This window comes from Equus przewalskii, chromosome 13, assembly GCF_037783145.1.
Source record: "Equus przewalskii isolate Varuska chromosome 13, EquPr2, whole genome shotgun sequence".
Classification (NCBI taxonomy): Eukaryota; Metazoa; Chordata; class Mammalia; order Perissodactyla; family Equidae; genus Equus; species Equus przewalskii.
In genome coordinates this window covers 7,560,724-7,585,635 of record NC_091843.1, presented here as the reverse complement: position 1 = coordinate 7,585,635, position 24,912 = coordinate 7,560,724, and the positions used below count along the sequence as shown (strand labels likewise).

General features: G+C 54.2%; 1 protein-coding gene across 1 annotated transcript in view; it reads left to right on the top strand.

Annotated features, from left to right (window-relative positions):
• Positions 1 to 24,456, top strand: part of ERGIC1 (endoplasmic reticulum-golgi intermediate compartment 1) — a 102,494-nt gene extending 78,038 nt beyond the window's left edge. The window contains exons 7-10 of the mRNA XM_070569038.1: positions 4,111 to 4,171; positions 8,268 to 8,368; positions 11,022 to 11,144; positions 22,585 to 24,456. Of these exons, the coding sequence (XP_070425139.1) occupies positions 4,111 to 4,171; positions 8,268 to 8,368; positions 11,022 to 11,144; positions 22,585 to 22,692 (393 nt within the window). The 3' untranslated portion in view covers positions 22,693 to 24,456. The remainder of the gene's footprint in view (positions 1 to 4,110; positions 4,172 to 8,267; positions 8,369 to 11,021; positions 11,145 to 22,584) is intronic.
• The last annotated feature ends 456 nt before the right edge of the window (positions 24,457 to 24,912 follow it).

Below are 24,912 nucleotides of genomic sequence, written 5' to 3'. Positions count from 1 at the left end.
GACTCGGGACTCAGAAGGGGGAAGTACCTGCCCCAGCCTTCATGCTGGAATTGGGCCCTGGTCCTGAGCCTGGCTTGATGAGAACGTTTCCTGGGTGGGGTTGCTTTCCGGGTGCCCCCAGGCGCAATGATGTGCACACGGCGCCCACACAGGCCCGCCAGCACACATGCGCACACTATTACAACACCTATATGCACACCCATCTGCTCAGACTCCTACACACACTCATCAGATACACACTCGGAGGTGTGCCCTGACATACGTGTACTTATCCATACGCCCTAAGACCCATCCCTGAACACACACCACACATACACACTCAGATCCTTGCACAGACACAGCACACACACCTGGGTGTACAGCATTCTCACAAGCATTCCCCACACCAGTGCAGTCATCCTTTCACACACACTCACCACCCAGGGGCATGCTCACCAGGCTGTTACGTCTCACACACGGACGTGCATACGCTCCTGCACGCCGCCCCCTCACGGACAGGCCACAGACGTCTGCTTGCCATGGGAGCGCCTAGCAGAGCACCCCTGCGCCAGCCCCGCACTTCACAGGCACCGTCCCCTTCTGCACTCTCGGCAGCCCCAGAGGTAGGTGCTTTATGGTCCCCGTTTTACAGATGAGGGAACTGGGGCACAGAGAGGGTGCACTGTGCTGCAGAGCTGGGGTTTGCATTGGTCTGGCTTCAGGCGGCACTGCCGCTCCTGCCTCCCCCTCAGTCCTGAGCCTGCACTGCCCCTCACACGCACATCCGCTCTCACACTGCCTCCTTCCGCCCCACGCTCCCCGTGGGCACCTGGTGCTCAGCCCGAGTGGCTCGTCGTCACCTTTCCAGTCCCTCCAGAGACCCCAGAGCTCTTCCTCTTGGAGACAGGGCTCAGGGACAGAGACAGGCCGGCTTCCCCGGGAGCCGTGGGCCAGACTCCCTGTCCACACACTCGGTGAAGCACGGCCTCCTGGGACTGTGGACTCGCCTCCTGCAGGCGAATTTGCACGGGGTTTGCCACCCACACCCTCCGTCTCTCCATCTGCGGGACTGCTGGGCGGAGGGCCCCGCCTGCCTTTCTGTGTTCAAGTCCTGGCTCCACCACTTAGTGGTTGTGTGGCCTCAGACAAATTCTTTCTTCTTGCTGAGCCTCAGCTATCTCGTCTGTAAAGTGGGGACAGTGATAGTGCCTGCCTCATAGGATCGTAGTGAAGATAATTTGAGCTGATGCACATACAGCTCTGAGAACAGTGCCCAGCGCAGTCGGTGGTCAGCAAGAGGAGCCATTACCACTGTGGTTGTTAGCTGTGCCCTCCTCTGCGCCAGACCTGCAGGGCTCACAGCTGCGGAGGATGGTCACCGCCCCCAATGGACCAGAGCTGACCAAACACAGGCAGGTGGTGGGCTGAGCACTCTCCATGCACTGAGCCGTGGGCAGCGCCCCAACTGCCCGTGTACCCGCCAGCCCACCCAATCCTCACAACAGCCCTGGAAGGCACTATGAACTCAGTGTGCACATGAGGAAACTGAGGCACGGGGCCATGAGTCCAGGGTCATGCAGCTCGTTAGTGGCACAGCCACTAACCCAGTCTTTGCACCACAGCACCTTCCGTCCTCCTGGGACTTTGACACTTTCAGCCCGCAGCGAGCGTTACCCGCACTTCATTACCTAGAGAACGCCGCTATGGATGACCCCTTGTTTAATCCCCGCAAAAACCCCCTCAGGGATGCTGGATGGCATTTCTTTTTCCTGATAGGAAACTGGGTCAGAGAGGTTCAGTAACTTGTCCAAAGTCCCACAGCTTGTACGAAACCAGGTGTGTCTGGCCCCAGGTCTACCTTTACTGTGCCTCATCCAGTCCTGGATTCATCAGACCTTCTAGAAATTTCTGCTCTGCACCAGGCTCTGTGCCAGGCCATGGGGCTGCATGATGAATAAACAATACCCTTACTCAAGCAAAGAAGCAATCAAACGTAAATGAACACGATACTATAGGACAGGAGGGCTGAGGACAAGAGAGGCCTCGGATTCTGGGCAGTGATCTGAGGGCTGGGGCAGGGTACTCCCCAGCCTGGGAGGTCAGGGAGGGCTTCCCAGAGGAGGTGACCCCTAAGGTGACATCTAAGTCAGCCCTGAAATATGAGAAGGATTTGGCCAAGCACAGGACAGAGAAGTTCATGGCCAGCCATCTTACACATCACTCTTCTCCTACAGCGCCCACTCTGAGACACACCCAACTGGCCATTTTCATATAAAAGACCCTCCAGGTTACCCTTAGAAAAAGTGGAGCGGCAGGTGTCCACGACATCAGAATGGTGTCCCACCCGTGAGATGCCAAAGCCCTGGGAATAAGGGCTCCTTAGGGTCGGCTGAGAGGGCTCAGAAGCGTCCACCTGGAGGGGAAGTGGGGAGCTGGGTTTTATGTGGGGCGAGAGACCTGCGTTAGATTTGGGAAGGTGGGGTCCGACGAGGCAGGTTGGTGTCTTAGAAAGAGCGCCCACCTGCTGTGTGGACAATGGGCCATGAGGCAAGGCTGGAGACGAGGAGGGTGGGGCAGCTGCAGCCAAAGCCAGGGGGACAGGCCAGGGCTGGGGCAGGGTGGGGCAGAGGAGCGGGGAGGGACTGGGGAGGCAGGGGCCGCAGTCGGTCATGTGTTGCTGTGTGCCACTGGCAGACCAGAAGGACAGTGACAGCCTTTGGCTTAGGCATTGTTATGGTGGAAAGAGGATTTTCTTCAAATGTAAAACACTTAGGTGAGGGTCCTTCGGCCCATCTGTTGTCCATCCATCTATGCAACAGATCTTCACTGAGCACCTGCTGTTTGCCAGGCCTTGCACGCACTGGTGAGGACGAGCGTGGTCCCTGCCATGTGGAGCTTCCAGTCTAGCGGGGAAGACGGAAGTTAATCGATAATCATACAAATGAATGTAAGATAAAACTGTGGCACGTGACGATGGGAGGCAGCCTTCTAGCACCCGTGTCTCCAAAACCACTGTCCTCTTGGGTCAGAAACCAAGTCTTCAGATGGTCAATCCCAAGGCAGCATGTGGACACACTTCCTTTGGGTTTGTTGAGAGTGTGCAGTTCTGTTAAGAGCTCAGTAAACAGGAGCTGAGACCAGGATCGGGAATCATTCAGGCCACCCAGCTACTGCCCATTGTTCCTGAATGGCCCTCTCTGCAGGAGCCTGTCCCCACCCACCTCTCTGACCTCCCTCCTTCCCACTTCTCGCCCCCTTGGCATCCAGGCTCATGCCTGTGCATGTACTGCATGCCTGATTAACTTCCCACTTTCCTGCAAGTCTTGGTGTCAGTGTCACTTCCTCCAGGAAGCCTTCCAGGGTATCTGGCTCAGCAGCTCCTGTTAACTGTGCCCATGGTGACATGCCCCAGGTACCAGGTGTGCCTTGTTCTGCTTTGGATTCTCCTTGAGGCTGACCTGGTTTCCCCTCATCCTCAGAGAAGAGGCAGGATGTGGCCTTCAGCCCCACCCTACAGTAGCCCTTGCCAGGGGGACACAGCTGGGCCAGCTGCCATGAGAAGAGGTCTCTTCACAACTGCTGTGTGTTCCCTGCAGCAGACAGGGTGGGAGGCCAGCAGCCCTGGGTCCTCTTTCAGTGGGCTGTGAGGTCTCAGGAGGAGCACGCTGGGAGCCGGATCCACCTTTGCTTGAGTTTTCTGTGTTGCTTAATGGAAAGAGCTCAGGCTTGAGGTCAGACAGACGTGGATTTGGAGCTGGGCTCAGCTAGTTATCAGCTATGAGACGCTGGACACGTTTTGGTTCTTCTCCAAGCCTTGGTTTGCTTGTCTGTAAAATGGGCCCGTGGAATATCATTGGGGCATTAAATGAGATGATGCAAAGTTCCCAGGACAGAGTGGCACGTTGTGGGTGCTCAGGATAGGAAGCAAGCTAGTGCCTCCCACATGGCAGGCCTGTGCTGTGTCTGTGCCCTGTTTCCCACAACTTCTCTACGAGACAGACCCCGCTGGCTCCCCATTTTACACACAGGTAAGGTCCTAAACAGGCTGCAGCTGGCCGTCCCCCCGTAGCCAGGGCCGGGCTGGAGGTGGCGGCACCCTGGAGTCAGTCCCCTTGCTGTGTTTCTCCACAGGTCCAGAATGTCCACGGAGCTTTCAATGCTCTCGGGGGAGCCGACAGACTCACCTCCAACCGTACGTACCCCATGTCCTTGGGAACGGCCTTCTGCTCCAGGATTCCCAGCACAGCAGAGAGGAACGGGGGCGCGTGGGGGGACGTTCCTCAGGCGCTCACTGTCAGCCACGCAGTTAGTGCTCCGTTCCCACGGGTAGCCTTGTGAGCAAGGAGGACTTGTCCCTGTCTTACTGAGAAGGGAAGAAAAGCGACTTGTCCTGGGGAAAGCAGGTGGCAGCCCTGGGCACCTCCTAAGTCCTCAGTGAATACCAGCTGTTATCATCATTATTGTTAGCATTAGTGCCACTCAATCGTTCTTAGTTGAGATAATCACCTTAGATCCCACAGGGATGGTGGCGGAGCCAGGATTCATCCTGGCTCCACTGGCACCGTGAGAACAGGGCTGAAGGTGGCTCAGTCAGGTCCGGCTGCCTGGGCTGCCTCCCCCATCTCTCCCTCCCCCTGCCTGAACCCCTCCCACCCACACAGGCCCCATCCTGCCTGCTCCCTCCTCGCTCCCAGCACCTTGGCCCATCTTTACATCCCAGCGGAAGAACGTGCACACCTACACAGGTGCACTCGCACGTGGGGCCTTGGATGTGTACACAGAACGGGTCCAGGAGGCCTGTCTGCAGGTGGAGCCTGCGGGATAGGTTATCTTGACTTTTCTTATTTTCTCACCTGAGCTCACTTTTTTCACCCATATGTCATTTATCATTTCTTAAGAGACATTTACTCTCCAGCAGTCAGAAATCTAAGCAAAATGAACATCCCTCCACAACCTGCCCCCCCTGGCACTTTAAGCTTTTCGTTTATCTGGGTCCCTGGACGCCTTGTCCGTGAGCAGGGGTCCCTTTTCCCAAGTGTGGATAGCACCTTGCCCTCTGACCTCTGTCCTTGGTGGTATTACATCACCACAGTTGCCGTAGTGCTTTTCCCGTGGTGACCGAGGCGTGAGTGGCTGGTGGCGGCTCCGCTGTGCTGCTGCGGACAGTGTCTTTTCATGGAGAACATCCGTGGTTTCTGGGTTTCACCGTCACGGTGATGCCTTCGATGTTTATGGTGTTGGTTTTCCGTTACCCCATTGCTTCCAAGCGGGGTGCATGCCCATGCGTGCTGCTTCCAGCGCAGCAGGGGAGACGACTCTCCGTGTAAGGGCCGCGTGTCGTCCCAGGGTGGCCATCCACATGCTCTCGCAGTTAGCATGGGCTCCTCCCCCTCCCAGTGCTGGAATAGGGTCAAGCTAGGAAGGCCCAAGTGTGCAAGCTCACAGAGGGGGTGGACAGAAAACCTTTCCCTCTCTGGGGCTGGTGACACAAGCCATCTCAGGTGGCTCGCCTGGAAAGGGAAGTGCATTAGCTCAGGCAGCAGACGGACAGAGGCCTGGCTGGCTGTCATTTCCTCAGCTCCCAAGCCTGGTGCCCTGGGCCTTTGCCTTTGAGGGTCCCTCTGCTCCCAGGTCTTCCCACGGGGGCTGCTGCTTGTCATTCAGGTCTCAGCTCAAACGCCACCACCTCAGAGAGGCCCTCCTTGACCACCTGATCTAGCTTAACCTGCACTCCTGGTAACAAACCTGTCTTTCTTCCCAGCAGAGACCCCTATCTTTGAAGATACTGAGGAGTGATCGTTGATATTTTAGCTATGACAATGGCATTGTAGTGGTGATTTTTTTTTTTTTTAAGAGTCTTTATCTTTTAGGAAAACAACTAAAATATTAGTGGATGAATTGATGTGATGTCTGGGATTCACTTCAAAATAAAACGGGGGAGGAGGCGTGGTGGGGTAGAGAGGAAGCAGAATTGGCCATGTGTAATTAATTGCCGAAGCTGGGGAATGGGTACCTGGGAGTTCGTCATACGATTCCCTGTTTTTTGTATGTTTGAATTTTTCCATAATAAGATATCAAGAGGGAGGGAGGAAGTGGGAAGATTACGTGGGCCTGCCTGGGTCGGGTTGGAGCCAGCAGCCCCTAGGAGGAGCGGGCTGACAGAGAATCCACGTGGATGTCATTAGGTGCAGGGTCTAGTGGGCATTTGGCAAATTGTATCAAAGGCCTTAATCATGGGCATTGCCTTTGAGTCATCAATTCTACTCACAGAGGAGCAAGCTAAGGAAATAATTAAGAGAATGTGCAAAGATTTAGGAAAATAATGTTCATTAGTTCTTTGTTTATGAGAGTGAAAATGAGGAAGAGCATCAGTGTCTGGCCACGGGGCTTGGTTGAGGACATTGAACGAGGCCACACCGTGGGGTGCATGCGGCCGCGGACCGTGATGTGTGAGAACCTCGCTGGCATTCCGGCAGCAAATGTTTGTTGAGCACCTCCTGAGTGCCAGGCGCTGCGCCGGGTTACGGAGGCAGATGAAACCAGTGTGTGGAGCTTGCAGTCTGTGTCTTAGGGCTGGAAAGGTGTCTGTGAGGTTCAGTTCTTAGAAAAAGGTACAGTATGATCCAATTTTAGGAAAACGTAAATATATGTATAAATATAATTCTGGCAGCTTGTGCACGACAATATGAATCCACGGTTTTCTGTGGATGGTGGATTCGTGGGTGGTTTTTATTTTTTTCGTATGATCATCTGTGTTTTATACATATTTTAACAGGACTGTAGGGTGTGGTCTTCGTGAGGCATTCACCCTTTCATTCCTTCGAGTTTTTAGCCCGGGGCAATGGGCATTTGGAACACGATGTTCATTGGTGGTCTTTGGGCTCCTGGTTTCAAATGCAGGTTCTGAGCGCCACCCCAGACCTGAGTGGGGATCTCCAGGGTGAGGCCCGAGCGTGTGCCTTTTAAATCCTGGGTGACTGAAGAGCTCTGTGGGGCTGAGCAGAGGGGTGCTGGGGTCTCATGGGCTTAGGCTGAGGCTGCAGGGCTTGTCCCAGGTTTTCAGAGGAGTCAGGTCTCGAGGCAGTTCAGGCAGCACTGTCCTTTCCTTACCGGGATGTGGTATTGGCAGGCAGAGGCCATGAACGCCATCCACATCGCCTACCCTCTTACCGGAAGATGAGTCCAAGGACTCAGGAGTGACTCGGCCCTGAGACCAGGTTTAGAACCCACAGGCCTCAGTTTCTGTGTTGTTGTAGCTCTGTGGTCCCTGGCCTGGGATTCTAGAAGGCAATAATAGAGGGGTCCTGTGTGCCTCTTAGCATCCCAGAAGGCCCAAGGGAATCCATCCTTCCCCGGGTGACATTAGGCAGCTTTGGGCCAGCATTCTGTCAGCCTAGAGCTTGATTCTGGTTACCTCATGCTTATCAGAAGCTGATTCATCTGCTCTTCCATTCATGCCTCTGACCAGTCACCCCTCCATCCATCCATTCATTCAATAAGCATTTGTCACTGTCCACTCCGTACCAGGCCCTGCATGGGGTTCTGGGGACACGGGATGAGTAAGGCTCGATCCCTGCGCCCTGTAGCCTCCCCCATCCAGCGGGGTAGGGTAAGGGTTACAGTGGAGTGTGGGAGGGCCCGGTGGAGGGGGAACTGATCTCCCATTAATTGAAAATGGGGGAAGAAATTAATCAATGCTTCATAGATGGAGTTTTTCTGGTTGGTGGGTCTTTCTTTTAAAAACTGAAACCCAGTTTGTTTCAAAAGTAACAATATTCAAACAGGACGAGAGGGTGTACAATGAAATGTCGTCTTTATCAAATCCTGCCATCCTCCCCAGAGGCTAAAACTGCTAATAGTGTCTTGGGGATCTTTCCAGAAAATTCTTCTGTACAGTCACACATCTAGAGAGAGTGAGTCTTCCCTGCCCCCAGTACGTGGAAACATGTTCTTCGCCCTGTTCTGTAGCTCGGTCCTTTCCACTTAACAATACCTCTTGGAGAGTGGCCTCTCAAGGCACCCGCTCTTCAATGGTTGCCCTATTGATGGACATCTGGGTCGTTTCCAGAGTTTTAATATTATATGCAGTGCAAGAGTCACCATGCTGCAGGCAGAGTCTCTCAATTCCTGGGGTCCAAGGGGAGAAGATGTAGGGGCAGTCATTGGTGGTGATAATGTGGAGATGAGCCCACCGCCAGCCCTGGCAAGGCCAAGCAGGTTTAGGGTTGAAATGATGTGGAAGGAGCTGCCAGCCATCCCTGCTTCATCCCACTGTGTTCTTCCTGCAGCCCTCGCCTCCCACGACTACATCCTGAAGATCGTGCCCACGGTGTACGAGGACAAGAGTGGCAAGCAGCGGTACTCTTACCAGTACACGGTGGCCAACAAGGTGCGGGCGCCGCGGGGCCCAGCTGCGTGCAGTCGCGCCCTCTGCTGGCCGAGAGCGGAGGCAGCTAGTGTCTGGGCATGATGTCCACAGGTCCCCCTCAGGAGCCTTTTTCCAGGGAGGCTGCTGTGGCCAGGCTCTGTCCCTGGGTAAAGGTGGGAGGCCAGTCTCAGAGTCGAGGGGAGGAAGTCTAACCAGGAGATAGGGGGCGATTTGTTGAAGAAAGAGCAGGCAGGAGGCCTCCCCACAAGGTCCCAGGGGTTGCAGACGTCTCCACAGTCCTGCATCTGGCCACCGGTCGTCAGGCTCAGGATCCCGATTGGTCAGCACACAACAGGCACTCTGGCTCTCGGGGCACAAGCTCTTTATCCAAAATTGTGAATCCTTCTGGGCTGGCCCAGGAGCCTGATACTCAGCGATGGGGAAGCAGGCAGCCCTCGGTGGGAAGAAGAGCCTGGTCAGAGCCAGCAGGATGGAATGGCCAACGATTAGTGATTTCAAGCTAAGACAGCCTTGGCTTCCCCGGAGAAGACCCTGCCAGGGGGCCGTGAACGCTTGAAGCCTGTCAGCTGAGGCCCCCCCACTAGAGCCTGATGGATGGGTCTTTCCCTTTACCACCAAGATGCTCCTTCTTCTGTTCCAGGGCAGCCCAAACCCCTTAGAAGTGATAGACTGTTTAGTTCAAGTAATTATAATAATAATAAGAGTAGCAGCCATCATTTATTGAGTACTTACTCTGGGCTGGATATTATGCTAAGCTGTCCACCTCCACATCTTCTTCAGTCTTTGTGACGGCTCTGCCATTGGGACTATTGTCCTCATTTTACAGATTTGGCCGCTGAGGCACTGAGAGTTGGTCATAGAGTTACAAAGTGGCCAAGAGGGGATTAGAACCAGGGTCTCCTCAGGCTCTGGAGCCTGGCCTCTTGATCACGTCACCCACCCAGTCTGAACAAGGGCCGTTGAGTCGGCCGGGCTGGGCTCTCTCTCTCGGGTGACTTGAGGTCCCTCTGCTCTGATCCACCTGTGCTGCTGTGGTGTAACTCTCCAGAAGGGATCCTGTTTCTTTTATTCACTGTCTGTTGGAGGGCATCTCGCTGTAACCCTCAAGTACTGACAGCATCTAACAGATGGGGGAACACGGATGCAGTCTGAGCGCAAAGAGCGTGGGCTGTGGAGCAGACTGCTGGGTCAATCCCACTCTGTCACTCGCTAGCTATGTGACCTGGGACGAATCACATAAGTGCTCCATGCTTCAGTTTACTCATTTGTAAAATGGGGATGATGCCCACCTCATGAGATTGCCATCAAATGAGGCGATGTTTTTGAAACTGCTCAGCCCACAAAGAAGGCTTTGGGTGAATGATGCCTGCTGCTGCTATTTCTTATTATGCTCCTCTGTCCCTCAGCTCTGGGCTGTGACCCCGACAGTCACCCTGCCCCATCCGCTCTCCCTGGAGAAAGCTGATCTTATTTTGCCCAAGGCTCTTTCCCCCGAGGCCTTGGCAAGGGCCCAGCGACTGGAACGGCTTGCTCAGCTCTCCGTGGCCTTGGCCCCAGCCTGCCCTATGAGCAAGCGGGACTGTGCCCGTCAGGGCCGGTGGCAACCACAGAGACGGCAGGTGTCAGTGATCCCTGGGGGGAGCCTCAGAGCTCGGGCCCTACCACTTGGGGTTGGGCGTGCCCCTTTGGTTTAGTTAGGTTTCTAGTTGTAGATGAATGAGAGTAGCCCAGAGGTTTTCAGCATCCCAAAGTGCCCAGACCAGGGAGGACATGTTGTTAATTCAGCCCCTTAGCATCCTTTAAGTCCCGCTGGTGCCTCCTCAGGAAGGCTTGTGGCAGGGCTGAGCCCTCTGGCTTTCCAGTTCTGTGCGTTCCTTCTTCGAAGAACCTCACTCCCTGCATGGCCTGTAAACTCCTGTCTCTCTCTCCCTTTCTCTCTCTCTCTATCTCTCTCTCTCTCCCTCTCTGTCTCACTCTCACACACACACCGCACCCCCCTCAGGACGTCATGTGTGGCTTAGAGTGTCCCCTCCTCGCTAAGCCTTCCAGAGGCCCCCGGGGAGAGCTGGCCATTCGTTCTGGCCCCGCAGCACTCCGTGTCCCTCCCTCACAGCACACAGCGCTGTGGTATTGCAGGTGTTTTTACATCTGCCTCCTTCCCTGTGACCCTCTCTGGGGGTGGGGTGGGACTTACTCCCTCAGGGTCCCCAGCAGCCAGCTCAGGTAGAGCACACGGGAAAGGGGCTCAGTACACTATTGATGAATAAATGAATGGCTTTTGCGTGGCCCCAGCGTTGAAGGGGGAAATAGGCCTTTACTCAGACTGAGCCCAAATCGCACTTGTCCTTTTACATCTCTGTTCTCAGATTCATATTTTGATTCTGCTTCCAGGTCATACTGTCAATTTCCAAGCAGCCAAAAAGTTCAAAAATGGCCCCAGCAATGTTGCTATCCAGATGCTGACAGGGGAGCCTCCAGGGGAAGGGGTGTGAGGAGGAGCCCCTGGAGTCTGGCTCCAGGGGAGAGAGGGAGGAAAGCCCATTCTTGTGGGTTGTGGGGGGGCCCTCTGCAGTCCGGGCCCCGCCTCCTGGGATACACGGTTTGGTGTCTGATTCTCACATCCCCTCCACCCTTCTCGCTTTCTTCGCCCCAGGAGTACGTCGCCTACAGCCACACGGGCCGCATCATCCCCGCCATCTGGTTCCGCTATGACCTCAGCCCCATCACGGTCAAGTACACGGAGAGACGGCAGCCTCTGTACAGGTTCATCACCACGGTGAGTGGGTGGGGCCTGCTGTGGGCTCCTGCCTTGGCCCCTGCCGGTGCTGGAAGAAACAGGGTGCAGCCCTCAGGGCTAGGAGTTCAGGGTGCACACAGGGGCCTTGGACTCCTAGGGTGCTTAGAACTGTCATCAGAAGCACATCAGTGCCGATGGCACTTCATCAAGAAAATACTCTCCAGCGGGAATGCCACTAAGTCAATGGAATTCCTTAGCAGATCTCTGCATGGCTCAATTAGATGTTCATGATTTTCTCCAGTGTTTTATTTTTATGGAAGTTATTCTTAGCAGGGTTTATCCTTTTCTGTGTAAATTTTACAGGGAAGATTTAACTCTTTTTTTTCCCCACATCCGATTTCCAACTATAGCTGCTGATATTGTCAGGTTTTTTCCTTTCTTTCCTTCCTGCCTATTCTCTTTTCTTTCTTTTTTGCCATTGTCTCCATCAAGTCCAGTGTTCTGGGGGGCAGGTTCAAGCTGAGGGCAGTTTTTTTTTGATGCTGATTTTTCTATCAAGTGTGCTGTTTCCTGGCCTCCATTCAAAATGTCCTTGAGGTCAGAACACCAGCATCACAGTGCCCTGCCTCAGCCAAGAGGCCTGGAGATGTTTGGTAACCCAGAGTCAGCTGAGGGGGAAGAGATAGCGTGATTGTCCCTCCCTCACAGATTGGGAAACTGAGGCCTAAAGGCCCTCATGCTGCCATACAATGCCACTTCATACTTTTAATGATTCAAGATCAAGAGTCTAGTCCTGAATCTTTCATTTCCATCTCTGAATACATTTGTATTAGTTAAGACTCTGTTACAGATGAGACAGAACTCCACATCAAACTGGCTTGTGGGGTAAGTAGGCCTCAGGCATGGCTAGATCCAGGCACAAATGTCCAGAATAGGTCTTTCTTCATCCTGCTTTCCTCTGTACTGGCTTCCTTTTCAAATAGAATTTACCAGTAGAAAGTGCCTCTTTTTCAGTAATTCTACCCCAATCCTGGATAGGATAGTGCTGTCATTGGCCCAGCTCAGGTCCCATGCCATCCTTGTGGCCTGGAGAATGAATGCAGCAGTCCAGTTGGCCAGCCCCACCCAGATCACAAGGACAAAGATTGCCAGGGGGTGGAGTTCCCCAACAGGAAAACCAGGGGGCAGTTAGTAGAAGAGGCAAGAGTGGGAGCTGGGAGGTAAAACGGTCAGATGTCTGCGGCGAAGCCTCCATCTCCTCACCCACGAGCTAGGAACAGTAATCCCAGCTCCTCCACCGCCCGGGGCCTTGCGGGGCTCGAGGGAGATCAGGAAAAGAAGCTCTTGGCAGTTACAGAAAGCCATGTGGGTACAGAGGGTGTCACAAGTCTGGCGCTTCCATGAGCCTCAGAACAGCCTTTTGCTGTTCTCTGACCCCAGAAAAATTTGAAACTTCTAATCGACAAAGGGCCCCTAACATAAAGCTAAAACACCAGACACGGATTGGGGAAAGATATTTGCCCCACATACAAGAAAGGAATAATCTTTAGAATTTGTATATGAAGTATTCCTGTAAGTCAGTAAGAAAAACTTAAGTAACCGAAAAGAAAAATGGGTCGGGACTCGATTATTCACAGAAGAGACCATACTGGCAGTGAAAAGATTCCAGAGTTCACTAGAAAGTGGGGGTATGAGATTCAGAACAAGACCCAGTTCAATCCTAAAAGACTGGCCGAGTGAGAGACCTGCCGCTCTCAAGATTGGGAGGCCGCACACAGGGGAGGCCACCTCTGGCCCCTGGTGCGTGGGTAAACTGGGCCGGCCGTTTTGGAGGGAGACGCACAAACCCTTTGACCCAAAAGTCGGAATTTGTGAGCAAGTGATTTTCCCCGAGGCCCCACAGCATCGCACCGCAGATGGGTCTTGGTACTGATTCTTACCCCTGTACTCCCCCTGCAGACCCAAAATAAGACAGAATCTGAGACATGAGTAGGGGCCTCTGTGCAGGTGTAGGTGTGGTCTGCTCCTCAGAGGCCCTGGGTCTGCGGCACTGACAGTGGCAGAGACACCCCTACGCCCACACCTCACTGTAGGGTTGAGAAGGCTCTTCATGTCCCCCTTCTTGTTGCTCCTGCATGCCAGACAGTGGAGGCTCTGATGTTGAGACCCCTTGGCAGGTGGCTGAGAAATGGAGAGTCTTCATTTATTTACTAAATGTTTGCTAGAATCTACCGCGTGCGGAGCCCTTGCTGGGCAGCAGGGATGGCTCAGTTAGACAGAATCCCTGCCCTCAAGCTGCTCCCCACTGGTGGGGGAGACGGGCGAGCACACAGAACTGCAGTCCCATCCTGCGGGGGCTCCACTGGAGCAGTGCCCCAGGCACAGCGGCGGCCAAGAGTCCCCTCTGGAAAGTTCCGAGAAGGAAACCCTGAGATGGGTCTTGAAGGGTGAGTAGACATTTCCTAGACTGGTGAGTAAAGGAGAGAGGCTCTGAGCAGAGGGAAGAGCACAGGTGCCCGCATAGCATGTCTTGTGGAGGCCACACGGCCTCTTTCCACGGGGATGGACTTCTGAGAGCTGGAGGTCCTCAGGAGTCACGGGGCAGAGCCTGTCCTCCGTCACCCAGAGGCTGAACACTTGCTCCTCCCTCTGCCCTGTCCAGCTCCGCCTGAGCGTGGCCAGCTGCAGGGGGCCTCCTGACAGCCTCAGCCTGCTGGCTTTTCTGAAGGCCTCACGCTGCCATCCTGGTTGCCGCAGCAACCGTGGGGTCAGCCCTGAGGGAGCCAGCCGGCTGTCCCTGGCAGATGGCGTCATTGTGGAGCTTCAAAGGCCCTTGTCACTGGGCAGCAGATGTGGGGATGGTGCTCGCACGCAGACATGCAGCACAGAGACCCCAGGAGCCCTTGCGCATTGGGGTGGGGCCAGGGTGGAAGTGGAGGCACCTGCTGTGACTTCTCTTTCTCTCTTTTTAAAATCAAACACTTGCGTGCAAAGCCCCTGAACCCCAAATGGGGGCCTCTGCAAATAGCTCCTCAGAGGGGCTGCTGAAGAGGGGGCTTAGGCCAGGATGTCGTCATGTGGCGGCTGCAGGGCTGCAGAGGCAGCTGTGGGTGGGCTGGAATGAGGTGTCGGAGCAGCCGGGGGGTGTGGAAGGGAGAGGCAGGTGGGGCCTCCCCGATGCATTTCTGAATATCAAGTACCTGGCCTATTCAGGGTTGCCCTTCCGGGGTCTTATGGGCTAGAAAGGGCCTGTCCATCCTGAGCCTGAGCGGAGGAACATTCTTCCTCCAGAAAGTCTCCCCCAGGCTGCCCGGGGCTCCCCTCTTTGGCCCCCAGGGCACCTTGCTCAGACCTCTGCTTTGTGCTGTTCCGGAAAATTCCACCACTAAGGGAATAAACAGATGGTGTTTAACAACACGCAAGTGACCCCTTCGAAGCACCTCCTCCCACACGCACATTTGTCCCCTGCCACTTGCTGAAGGCCCTGTTTTGAGATTGCCTTCAAGTGGGTGGTGTTGACAGATTGGATGGCTTCACATTTGTCGCATGTCCTTCCTTGTGTGTTATATTCTACTGGGGGAGCAGCCAAAAGTCACAAAGTGCCAAACTGGGCCAGTATGGCCATGACAGTTTTTGCCCAACAAAAAGTACCGGCTGGTAATGACGTGCTCCCCTTGGGCAGCAGGGATCGCTGAAGTGGACACAGTCCCTGCCTTCAAGGTGCTCCTTGCCGGTAAAATAATCCCCCAAACTTTGGGTCATGCTTCATTGCTGCCAGGCCTCAGTATGATGAGCTCCAGGTCAGATCACCTCTGTGTCGCCAGCATCCAGCGCGGGGCCCAGACTGGATGCAGGTGCTCAGAAACATACAAGCGACAGCTGCTTGAGGAAGCGATCATAGAGCTGTGCTTATTAAGCATCCACTATGTGCTGGGCAATTTTATAATTGTCTCCTTTAACCCTCCCAGGAACCCTCCAAGGTAGGTGCTATCATTCCTGTTTTATATATGAATTAGCTGAGGCCCAGAGAGGTAAAGGAAGTCATCCAAGATCACACAGCCAGTATATGGCAAGGCTGGGACTTGACCTCAAAGCCCACCTCTGCCACATCCCCCACCCCCTCACCCAGTTCAGGAGCCTCCATCTTCCAAAACCAAGGCTCTCAAGGATGTTCCAGCCACAGAACCCTTGGTCAGACACCTGGGTCATTTGATACAGTGACTTGCGTCCTGGGACTCAGGAAGAAATATCATAGCAGGAAACAAGGTGATATTGTGAACATGTGTGATGAAATCAATCAAGCACATGCAAACCATAGAAAAAGCAAGCTGTCCGTCTCAGGCTTTTGGCTGGTGGTTCTCTAGTGTTCCTGCCGGTGTCTGAATGCCTTTCACTCATCTGTTTGGAGACCTGCACAAATCTGCCATGGAAGGCAGCAGGTGCCTGGGGCAGGGGGACAGTAAAAGGGATGGAGAGGACACAACCTGAGAAGGGTTTCCCCACTGACGTTGTGTGAGGTGGGAAAAGGGCAGCTTTGTAGCTGGATGGCACGGCGGCCTTTCCAGAGCCTCGGTTCTTCCTGCTCAGACTTTCCTCCTGTGTCTCTCTCCCCAGGACCGTGAGCTGCAGGACGCAGGCCTGGCTCTTAGTGAGCCCTGGTCTCCGGGCCTGGGAAGCACAGGCGGGTGATGAATAGATGTCAGGCAGTGAGCAAACAGATGGAGGGGCGTACCCCTTGGTCCAGCCCTAAGACAATTTCTATCATCTGAGGAACAGAGCAGAATGCAAATTAGCGGCTCGGTTATTCGGGTTTGGAAATGTGCAAAAACCTTTGGTTCAGATCCTTCCGGACGTTTGAGCAGAGCTGGATCTTCCAGAAGGCTCTGTACTAGGGATGGTTTGCTCCAGCTGGTCTGAACACATAGCTGTGTTGGAACAGAGGCTCCTGCTGCTTGCTTTTCTGAGGCACATTCTGAGATGTGTATGAGGAACGTTAGAATGGGATGGATTCTGTTTTACAAACTGCACTTACTCGTACAGCCACACAGCTTCTCCATAAACTCTGCTGAGGGGGCCCTACTGCAGGACATTTGATAGGGAAAACTTATCGGAATTGAGAAAACAGAATATAAAGAAGCCCTCCATGGGCGAAGACAGAGACTGAGGGGGCCTGCAGGTTGGGGCAAGCAGGCAGTCTAACAGAAGAAGCGGGCCCTTCACAGCCTCCCAGCCCTGGATTCTCGTCACCCTCCCCTACGTGACAACCGAGGGACCTTGGACAAGTCAGTGCCTCTCTGAGCCTCTGTTTTGCCCTCTGTGAAATGGAGGTCACACCGGTTCCCGTAGTGCTTGCAGGGCTTACATGAGAAGGCAGAAGACAGTGCCATCTCAGGCTGGCACACAGTAGCTGCGCCACTGAGGGGGGTTTTTTCCGATGGGGAGGTGGCTGTTTTTCAGCTGCAGCCAGTGTGAAAATGGCAGGGCGAGGACTCTGCTCTCTCCCCTCCCTGGCCCCTGCACTGGAGGGTGGGAATGGGGGGTCTGCCAGACGAGACACCACTGGGTGGAGACCACCACACCCTCTCCCCCACCCTAACCCTTCCAGGGCCCAGTCATCAGCTCACTTCCATGACAGCCCCCACCTCTGCGTAGCCGCAGCCTCGGTGCTCTCATCCCAGGCTCCAGCCAGTCTGCCGCCGCTGGCATCTGATGGGGCCCCCGATTCATTATTTATTTCCTCCTGCGGCGCCCTTTCCACAAGCTTTTCAAGCGATGCTGACTGGACGAGGAAAGTGAATGAACAGTTTCCAAGCACTTGGGGGACAGCAGGCGGCTAGAGAGGGGTCATCTCGGTCCTCAGAGTGAGCCCCATTTTACAGATGAGAGAAGCTGAGGCTCAGAGAGGTCAACTGGCTTTTGCGGCCAGGGTCGCAGAGCTGGGATCCAACCCCAGGAATGTTTACTCCCCCCGCCCTGTGTGATGTGTGTGTGTCGCTGCTTCATTGCACACCACGGAAAAGTAAATGGACGGGAGGGGCACAGGACTGGGAAAACGCTGGTGCTGGGGGACAACAGAGGGATTCAGCTCTCCAGCCAGTGTGGTTGGAACACGTCCTTTCCATATTATAAGAAATTAAGAGCCGTAATTAAAATGTAAGGGAAATACACACCCCCCGCTTCTTTTCAAGGTAGCCACGCTGACTTCATTCTCTCCGTGGTAGGAGGCCAGGAAGCTGGCAGAGCCACAGGAGGAAGTCTACGCTAAAGAACAAAGGGGCATTATTGATGACTTCTGATGAAAGCAAAGTAGTGTGCTTCTCTCAGACCCAGTGGGTCCTGGATATCGGATTGTCCTTGTTTTCATTGCTGGAGCTGGGGCTGCTGACCAGAGGAGCATTGCCTGTGCTGGCTCAGTGGCCCCCCTGCCACACCCACAGCTTGTCCCCCCGCGTGGGGCCTGGTCAGGAGGTGCAAGGGCATGGCAGCGGTGAGGGACCAAGGGAGCAGGCATGTGGGTGCCTGGGTGCATGTGTGACAGGGACACCCTGTTCAGTCTCACAGCAGTCCTGAGGGGTGAAGACTAGCCTTCCCATTTTTAAAAGTAGGGAAACTGAGGCATCGGCAGCTGGGGTGACGTAAGGCTCGCTATACCACCCTGAGTCTCCTCCGCAGCCCCGCTCCTGGCTGACACCCCAGAGGGAGCCACGTTTGCCCCAAGCCTTGGGCATGGAGTCTGCTGCTCCTCTCCTGAGCGAGTCATTCATTCATTCGTTCATTCCTCTCGCACCCACTCACCCACTCCTTCGCTCCCTCTCACCTAGCCGCTCATTCGTTTACTCGATGAGCATGTACAGAGAGCCTGCTGTGTATCAGGTCCTTCTGCCGTCTTCTCTCCCCTGGGTGTTTGGGAAAGCGAGAGTCGAAGCAGCAGGGCGGAGGTCGCAGATGTGGAGACACGAGGAGCTCCCTGACTGGCCAAAGCACAGAAACAACCTCCGGCCTAGGAGCTTTGCCCCCAAGGGATGTTCTTTATTACAAACTGTTCTTGGCACTTACCCGAGGAAGCCACCCCATCCGTAGAGCAGGCCCTTGGGGTGCGTGGGGCCTGGGCAACTGCAGAGACTCTGCCGGTGGTGCCTGGGATGCCCTTGCTGTCCTGTCTGTCCGTGAACTGACTGGTCCTCTGCCTAAAGAGTCAGGTGGAAAATGGAAATCAGGACCCACAGGCCTGCTCTGGGGAATAAGTGATACTTTGCCCATTGTTCTTGGACTGGGTCTCTGGGAGGTTTAGGGAATCTTAGCGATAAGGTTGGAGCCCCCCAGTCAACTGAAAGATGGGATCGGGGATCATTGACTGAGCACCTGCTAAGCGCCAGGCGCTCGGAAGGATTTCCCACGGTGGGACAAAGTAGGGGTGGTTTTCCCATTTTGTAGGTGAGAACACTGAGGCCCAGAAAGGCTCTCCTGTGGCTGGAGTTAATCAGTGACAGCCACCACTCAGCTTCCAAAGGCCGAGCTCTTTCTGCTGCCAGAGCAGGGAAGGCCCCAGGGAAGGCCCCAGTGCTCCCCTCACCCCCACTCTGCCTGAAGTCCACCCTCACTGTGTACAGCAAGGAGGTCCATGTCCTCCGGGCCGTGCACCCATGGAGGCCCGGTTCTCCGAGCTCTTCTGCGTGCAGAGCAACAGGCCATGGGAACTAAGTGTCGTGGGCGTGATTTGCTTTATTTTCAGTTTTAGTCACTTGTGTTCACTTTGGGCCCCATCCCCACGGGTCACGGAGGTGCCAAGTCACCGTCCTCCCTTCCCTCAGCCCCTCCTTCAGCCTGCTCTTGAGATCACTTAACATCTGTGGTCGGTCATTTTTTTCCCCACATCAGGCAAAGAATCACGGACGTGGTGAGGCCTGTTGTCCGGCCACCGCCAATGCGGGGCCCGAGTCCACACGCACATGCTGTCGTGAGGCGTCATAGCTGCGTTTCATTTCCCTGTGTTCCAGACACAGGAGCTGTGGCCTTCTCAGGACGCGGGGCAACCCTGACTGACCACCTCCTTGGACGAGGCGGGCTGTGGTAACCTCCCAGGGAGGGGGTGGTTTCTGTGGCCTTCCCTATGTCAGGATCCAGGGGGGCCGCAGCCTGAGAGCACCCCGGGACCCCCTCCTCGTGACCCCCACCTGCACCTCAGCTCCCCATCACCACCTGTGGACCTGAGCCTGTCAGGGAGGCCCGAGCAGGCAAAAGGCAAAATCACGACAGGAGGGGCTGCGGCAGCATCAGGCACACACCAGATCTCTGTCAGCCTCTGAGGGCCCCCACCACGTGCCAGAACCCCCACCTCCTCAGTTGGCCCGTGACCAGCACCTTTGATAGATGGAGGATAATGAGGACAGGCCGCTGAGCTGGGTCCTATCAGCAGAGGCACCGGGAGCTCCCTGCAGGCCCTTCTGAGATCTAGGCTGACAGGGACTCACTCTGGGACGGGTCAGCTGCTCAGCACCTTCCATGCTCCCAGGCCTCAGTTTCCCCACAGCCGTGTGCTTCTTGTACCTCAATGCTCGTGTTGTCTCCTGCTCCAGGCCAGCCCAGTGAAAGGAGGCTTCAGACCCGGTGCCAGGTGTATGTGAATCATAGGCACACGCGGGTTCCGGAGTGTGCAGATGAATATAGATGTGTGTGTATGTGTGTGTGTGTGTGTGGTTATTTTTTATTTTTTTATTATTTGCTTCATTGCACTTAAGTCACATTTTCCTATGCTCTGATCCAAGCTCTAAAAGCATTTTGTGGGATAAAATCTCCCATCATCTGATCCACTCGACCGAAATAAATCAACTCCCCTGCCGTCATCTTCCTTGAAAAGCCCCTGCGTCATGCTCCGAAGCCGGAGGGAGAGGCCTCGCCCGGGGAAGACGCTTCATAATAATCCCCCCAGCGCCCCCAGCCTCTCCATCCCCTGGGGGGCTGCTCTGGTTTCTTGGGCTGTTATTACTGGAATGCCAGCTGCTCCACTTACAGCCCATCCGTACAGACCTGCTCTGTCTGCCTCGGGCCCCACAGGCCTCCGCTTAGCTCATCTCGTGGAAATATCATTTTAAAAATAAACGCCTGTTCAATTCACACTTCCCTCTTGCCTCCGCTGTGTCTCCTGGCCTCCTGCACACGGCACCAGAGGATCCATTAAGGCACTGCTGTCTCCCAGAGCCCTCCAGTGGTCAATTGTCAGTGACTGGCCAGCCACCCGCTGGTGCCTTCAGGGCGGCCTCAGAGGCCCTCTGGGGCTGCCCAACTTGACTTCTCCTCAGTCCTGTGGTCATTTAAGAGCTCCTTAAATGTGGCATGGGGGAAAGAGTGAGAGCTCTGGAGGTGGACATACTTGGCTCTGCCACACACATGCCCTGTGACCTTGGGCAAATTATTTCCCACTCTGATCCCCCTGGGTACATGAGTGAAGAGGTGCCTCCCTCCTAGGCATACAGGGCAATGGGTGGTATTGGTTCTTATGAACGGCATAAAGTATGTTCTCAAGGGGAAACTACGTTTAAAGTTTCCTTGCAGGTCTTCTGTGAACTTCTGTCATCTTCTGTCACCCATACTGTGCTGCTTTTATGGCACCAGAAAGCAACTCATAGGTAGGCCAGGAATTTTTGAGTAAAACAGCATGATTGTGATATGTCATGAGTGGAGTTCTGACAGCTTCAAAGCAGTTAGTGCTTTGGTTTGGTGGGGCACTTCATGCCTGAGAAGCCACAGAGTGTCATGTTAAGAGGGCAGACTCCATGGGGCTGGCCCGGTGGCATGGTAATTGAGTTTGTGCACTCCACTTCGGCAGCCTGGGGTTTGCCGGTTCACATCCTGGGCATGGACCTATACATTGCTCATCAAGCCATGCTGTGCTGGCGTCCCACATACAAAATAGAGGAAGACTGGCACAGATGTTAGCTCAGGGACCATCTTCCTCAAGCAAAAAGAGGAACATTGGCAACCAGATGTTAGCTCAGGGCCAATCTTCCTCACCAAAAAACAAGTGCAGGGGCCAGCCCCATGGCCAACTGTTTAAAGTTCTGTGTGCTCTGCTTTGGCAGCCCAGGCTTTGTGGGTTCAGATCCCAGGCATGGAGCTACTTCACGCGTCAGCCATGCTGTGGAGTCATCCCACATACAAAATAGAGGAAGACTGGCCCAGATGTTAGCTCAGGGCCAGTCTTCCTCACCAAACAAATAAATAAATAAATGAGTGAATGAATGAATGCATGCATGCAGACTCCACAGTTTTGAACCCCAGTTCAGCCACTGATTACTGTGGCATTGGACAAGCGATCAGTGTCTCTGCCTCAGTTTCCTTGGCTATAAAATAGGTATAAGAAAAGTCCCTATCTCCTGGGGTTGGCATGGGGATGCTGTGAGGTGGGAGGCATGAACACTTCAAATCATGCCTGGCACAGGGAAGATGCTGTGTACATCCTGTGCGTTTGTTGCGGTCATTATATTATTATGTGGCGGGAGGTTAGGAAGGACAGACGTGCAAGTGGCATTCATTTTCATCTCACTCCTACAGCACTTCTTCTTCGGGGGCAGTTTTGACAATGTTTGGAGTCATTCTGGTTGTCACAACAGGGAGGAGAGGGTACGATTGGCATCTAATGGGTGGAGGCCCAGATGCTCCTGAACGTCCTTCAGTGCACAGGACAAGCCCCCGCCACAGAGGATTATCAGGTCCCAAAAGTAAATAGCGCGACGCTGTGAGAAACTTGGCCGTGATGGGAGCTTTCTGGTAGCGCCGTGGGCCCCTTTCTCTTCTCTAGCACTTGCCTTGGTTCTGCTTTGCATCTCTCGGTGTGATTATTTGACTACTACCCATCCCACTGATATAATGCAAGCTTCTGAGTGTGAGAGAAGATTTCTTTCTCTCTCCAGGCTGTCCAGGCCGGTGCTGCCTAGTCAGCCCCCCCCAGATCGCAGTCGAGGCAGCACTGGGACCTGTCAGACCAAGCTGAGGTCCCAGGATCGCCGCTTCCTGGCTGTGTGACCTTGGGCCAGTGGCACCGCCTTTCTGAACCTCCATTTCTTCACCACAAATGGGATTGTAAATAGCTGATAAATTTAGAGTGGAAGTTAAGATCGCAGGGCTCCAGGATCAAGACATACCTGAATTCCAGTCACAGCTCTGCTACTTACTCTGTGAACTTAGTTACCTAACTAAGCCTCAGTTTCCTCATCTGTGAAATAGGTCTAATCCCGTTCCTCGTTCAGAGGGTTCATATGGGAAGGAGCTGATGCTGATTACTATTATTATTATTATATTATTAAATTCATCATCCAACAAGTGGGTTTTTTGAGCTCCATGTTCCAGACCCCATTGGTTACCATGTGGTGGGCATGATGGGGCAGAGCGTCTGCATTTGCTGAGCTCATCATCTCGTGATTTGGGAGGTGTCTGGCCTGGCAGTCCCCCAGTGCTGATCTCTGACCTCCCCCCCTTTCAGATCTGTGCCATCATTGGTGGGACCTTCACTGTTGCCGGCATTCTGGACTCCTGTATCTTCACAGCCTCAGAGGCCTGGAAGAAGATCCAGCTGGGCAAGATGCATTGATGACCTGCCCGGCCCCGTGGCCAAGGACCCAGGGAGACTGCCAGCCCTGCCTCCGCGCCCTGTCTCCTCCTGCCCTCTCTCTGGCCCAGGATCTGGCTGCGTCCCCAAGTGGTGGTGGGGGGAGGGAGGAGGCGGCTCATGGTTTCGCAGCTACCTCTTTTCCCCAAGTTTAATTTTAGACAAACTACACTGCCTGAAGTAGTGGTGCCCCTTTCCCTGGGGAGCCCCAAGACCAGAGTCAGGGAAGGGGGTCTTGGGGATATTGGGGACCACTCCTGAAGGATACGGTCCCTTCCCTCTTAGGGAACAGCTCAGAATCCACGTCAACCAGCTCTCATCCAGGCTCTGACAATCTCAAAGCCCCCGCCACTGGGACGCTCTAATCACCCGCAGACCTGGGCTCTCAGCTTTGGACCAGGCTGCCCAATGGTACCTCCCACCTGGCGCCTTCAACAAGGGATGGTACTGCCCAGGCAAGCCCCTGAGAGATGGCACTGTAGCTGGGACCCTCGCTACCCCTCCATCCCTTCCTGCCTGCCCTAGAACCCAGGCCTCAAGTCCCTTATCCCCATCCCTTTCTTTTTCTCCCAAGAAGCAGATGCCCAGTTGCTGAGCAGCAGCGGTGGAGACTGAAATCTGCCCACTGGTCCCTGGGCAGGTGGCAAGTTCCCCTTCCTTTCTTCACCTTGCTCCTCTGAACCCTGTGCCAATGTGCCTCGGCCGGCCCCTGTGCTGTGTGGCAAGAGCATCTCTTGGTGGAGGGGCTGGTTGTGATCGGGAAGTCCTTCTTTGAGAACTAGACATGGTTTGTGCACTTATGTCCAGACGGGAAGCATCCTTCTCGGCAACCCTGAAATCATCAGGTCTCAGCCTGTCCCAGACAGCCAGCATCAGTCCAAGGCCTTAGGTGGGGAAGAAAAGCAGACCAGCATCCTCCCGTCTGTGGACGTCCACCTTCTGGGCGCCCAGGAGGTGCACAGCGCTGGCACCTCTCTGCAGCTCGGTTGTGGCCCACTTGCCACTGAGCTCCCCTGTTGGCTGGCCACACACCAACACATTCCTTGTCCCTGGGTGGCTCCACTGTCTCCCCACTTGCTCCTGGCCTGGGTCCCTACCCCACTGCTCCCTCGCGTCCTTCCCCGTTAGTCCCAAAAGGGAGGAGCAATGGTGCAGGCACTAATTCCACCCAGGGAATTTTAGGTATGCCCTCGTGTCCCAGGGAGAGAGCCGCCCGCCTCTTTTCCATTTATATCAAGATTGTTTGCATACTTTTGTAATTAAGGGGAGTGTCCAGTGGAAGGAGTTTTTAAATTGTATCTCTATGGATAGCTCAAGTCTCTGCCATTTGTAATTTTTGGCTCTGTATTCCAATTAGAAAAGCTTCCCCTTTTGCATATAGGTTGACTGATGCTGTGAATGTAAACTGCATTTGGTTATTTCTGGTGTCTGTGGCCACTTGATGGATTTTTTTTCACATTCTGTTCCCCAGTTACAGAAGGAGTCCCTCTGGTGTGTGAATACACGTGCCTGTAGAGGGTGGGCAGGGCGGGGTGGGGAAATGGGCGGCATGCACATGAGTTAGAGTTCCACTTTTATGCATTTTTTTAAAAAAAAAAAGCTTGCGGACATAGGGGATGTCGGTTTCCTATGGAAGAGACACCTCTGACCCATTATTCTCATAAACAAAATCTCCAGGGAAAAAAGTGTTTTAGTTCTTTCCCCACTCATCGGGTTCAAATAGATTAAAAGGCTAATTTTCAGAAATATTGCTGTGTGTTTCTTTCTACCTGATCTTGGCTGGGCGGCCTGGAGGCTGGGGTCACAGTCAGCATGGGATTTCATTCCAGAGGAGAGAAATTGGGAAATGTGGAAAAGATCTGTGAGGAGGATCAGAAAGTCAAGACCCCTTGGATGCAGCCCCTCCTTTATGGAGTCCCTACCGAATGTTCCAGATCTGTCACTTTTGAGCTGTGCAGCCTCAGGCCGGGTCCCCAACCTCTCAGTGCCTCAGTTTCCTCAGGTAAAAAGGGGAAAAGCAATTACCCCACATAGAGCTGTCGTGGAAATTAAGTCTATCATATGTGCAAGTAAATCATGCTGGATCAGAACGAGCTCATGGATGCAGAAAAGTGGTACATGGTAAATTTTGAAAAATGGGAGTCGTTTCCACATAACCCCCAAATACAATATAATCTCCTTGAGAACAGCACTAACCTTTCT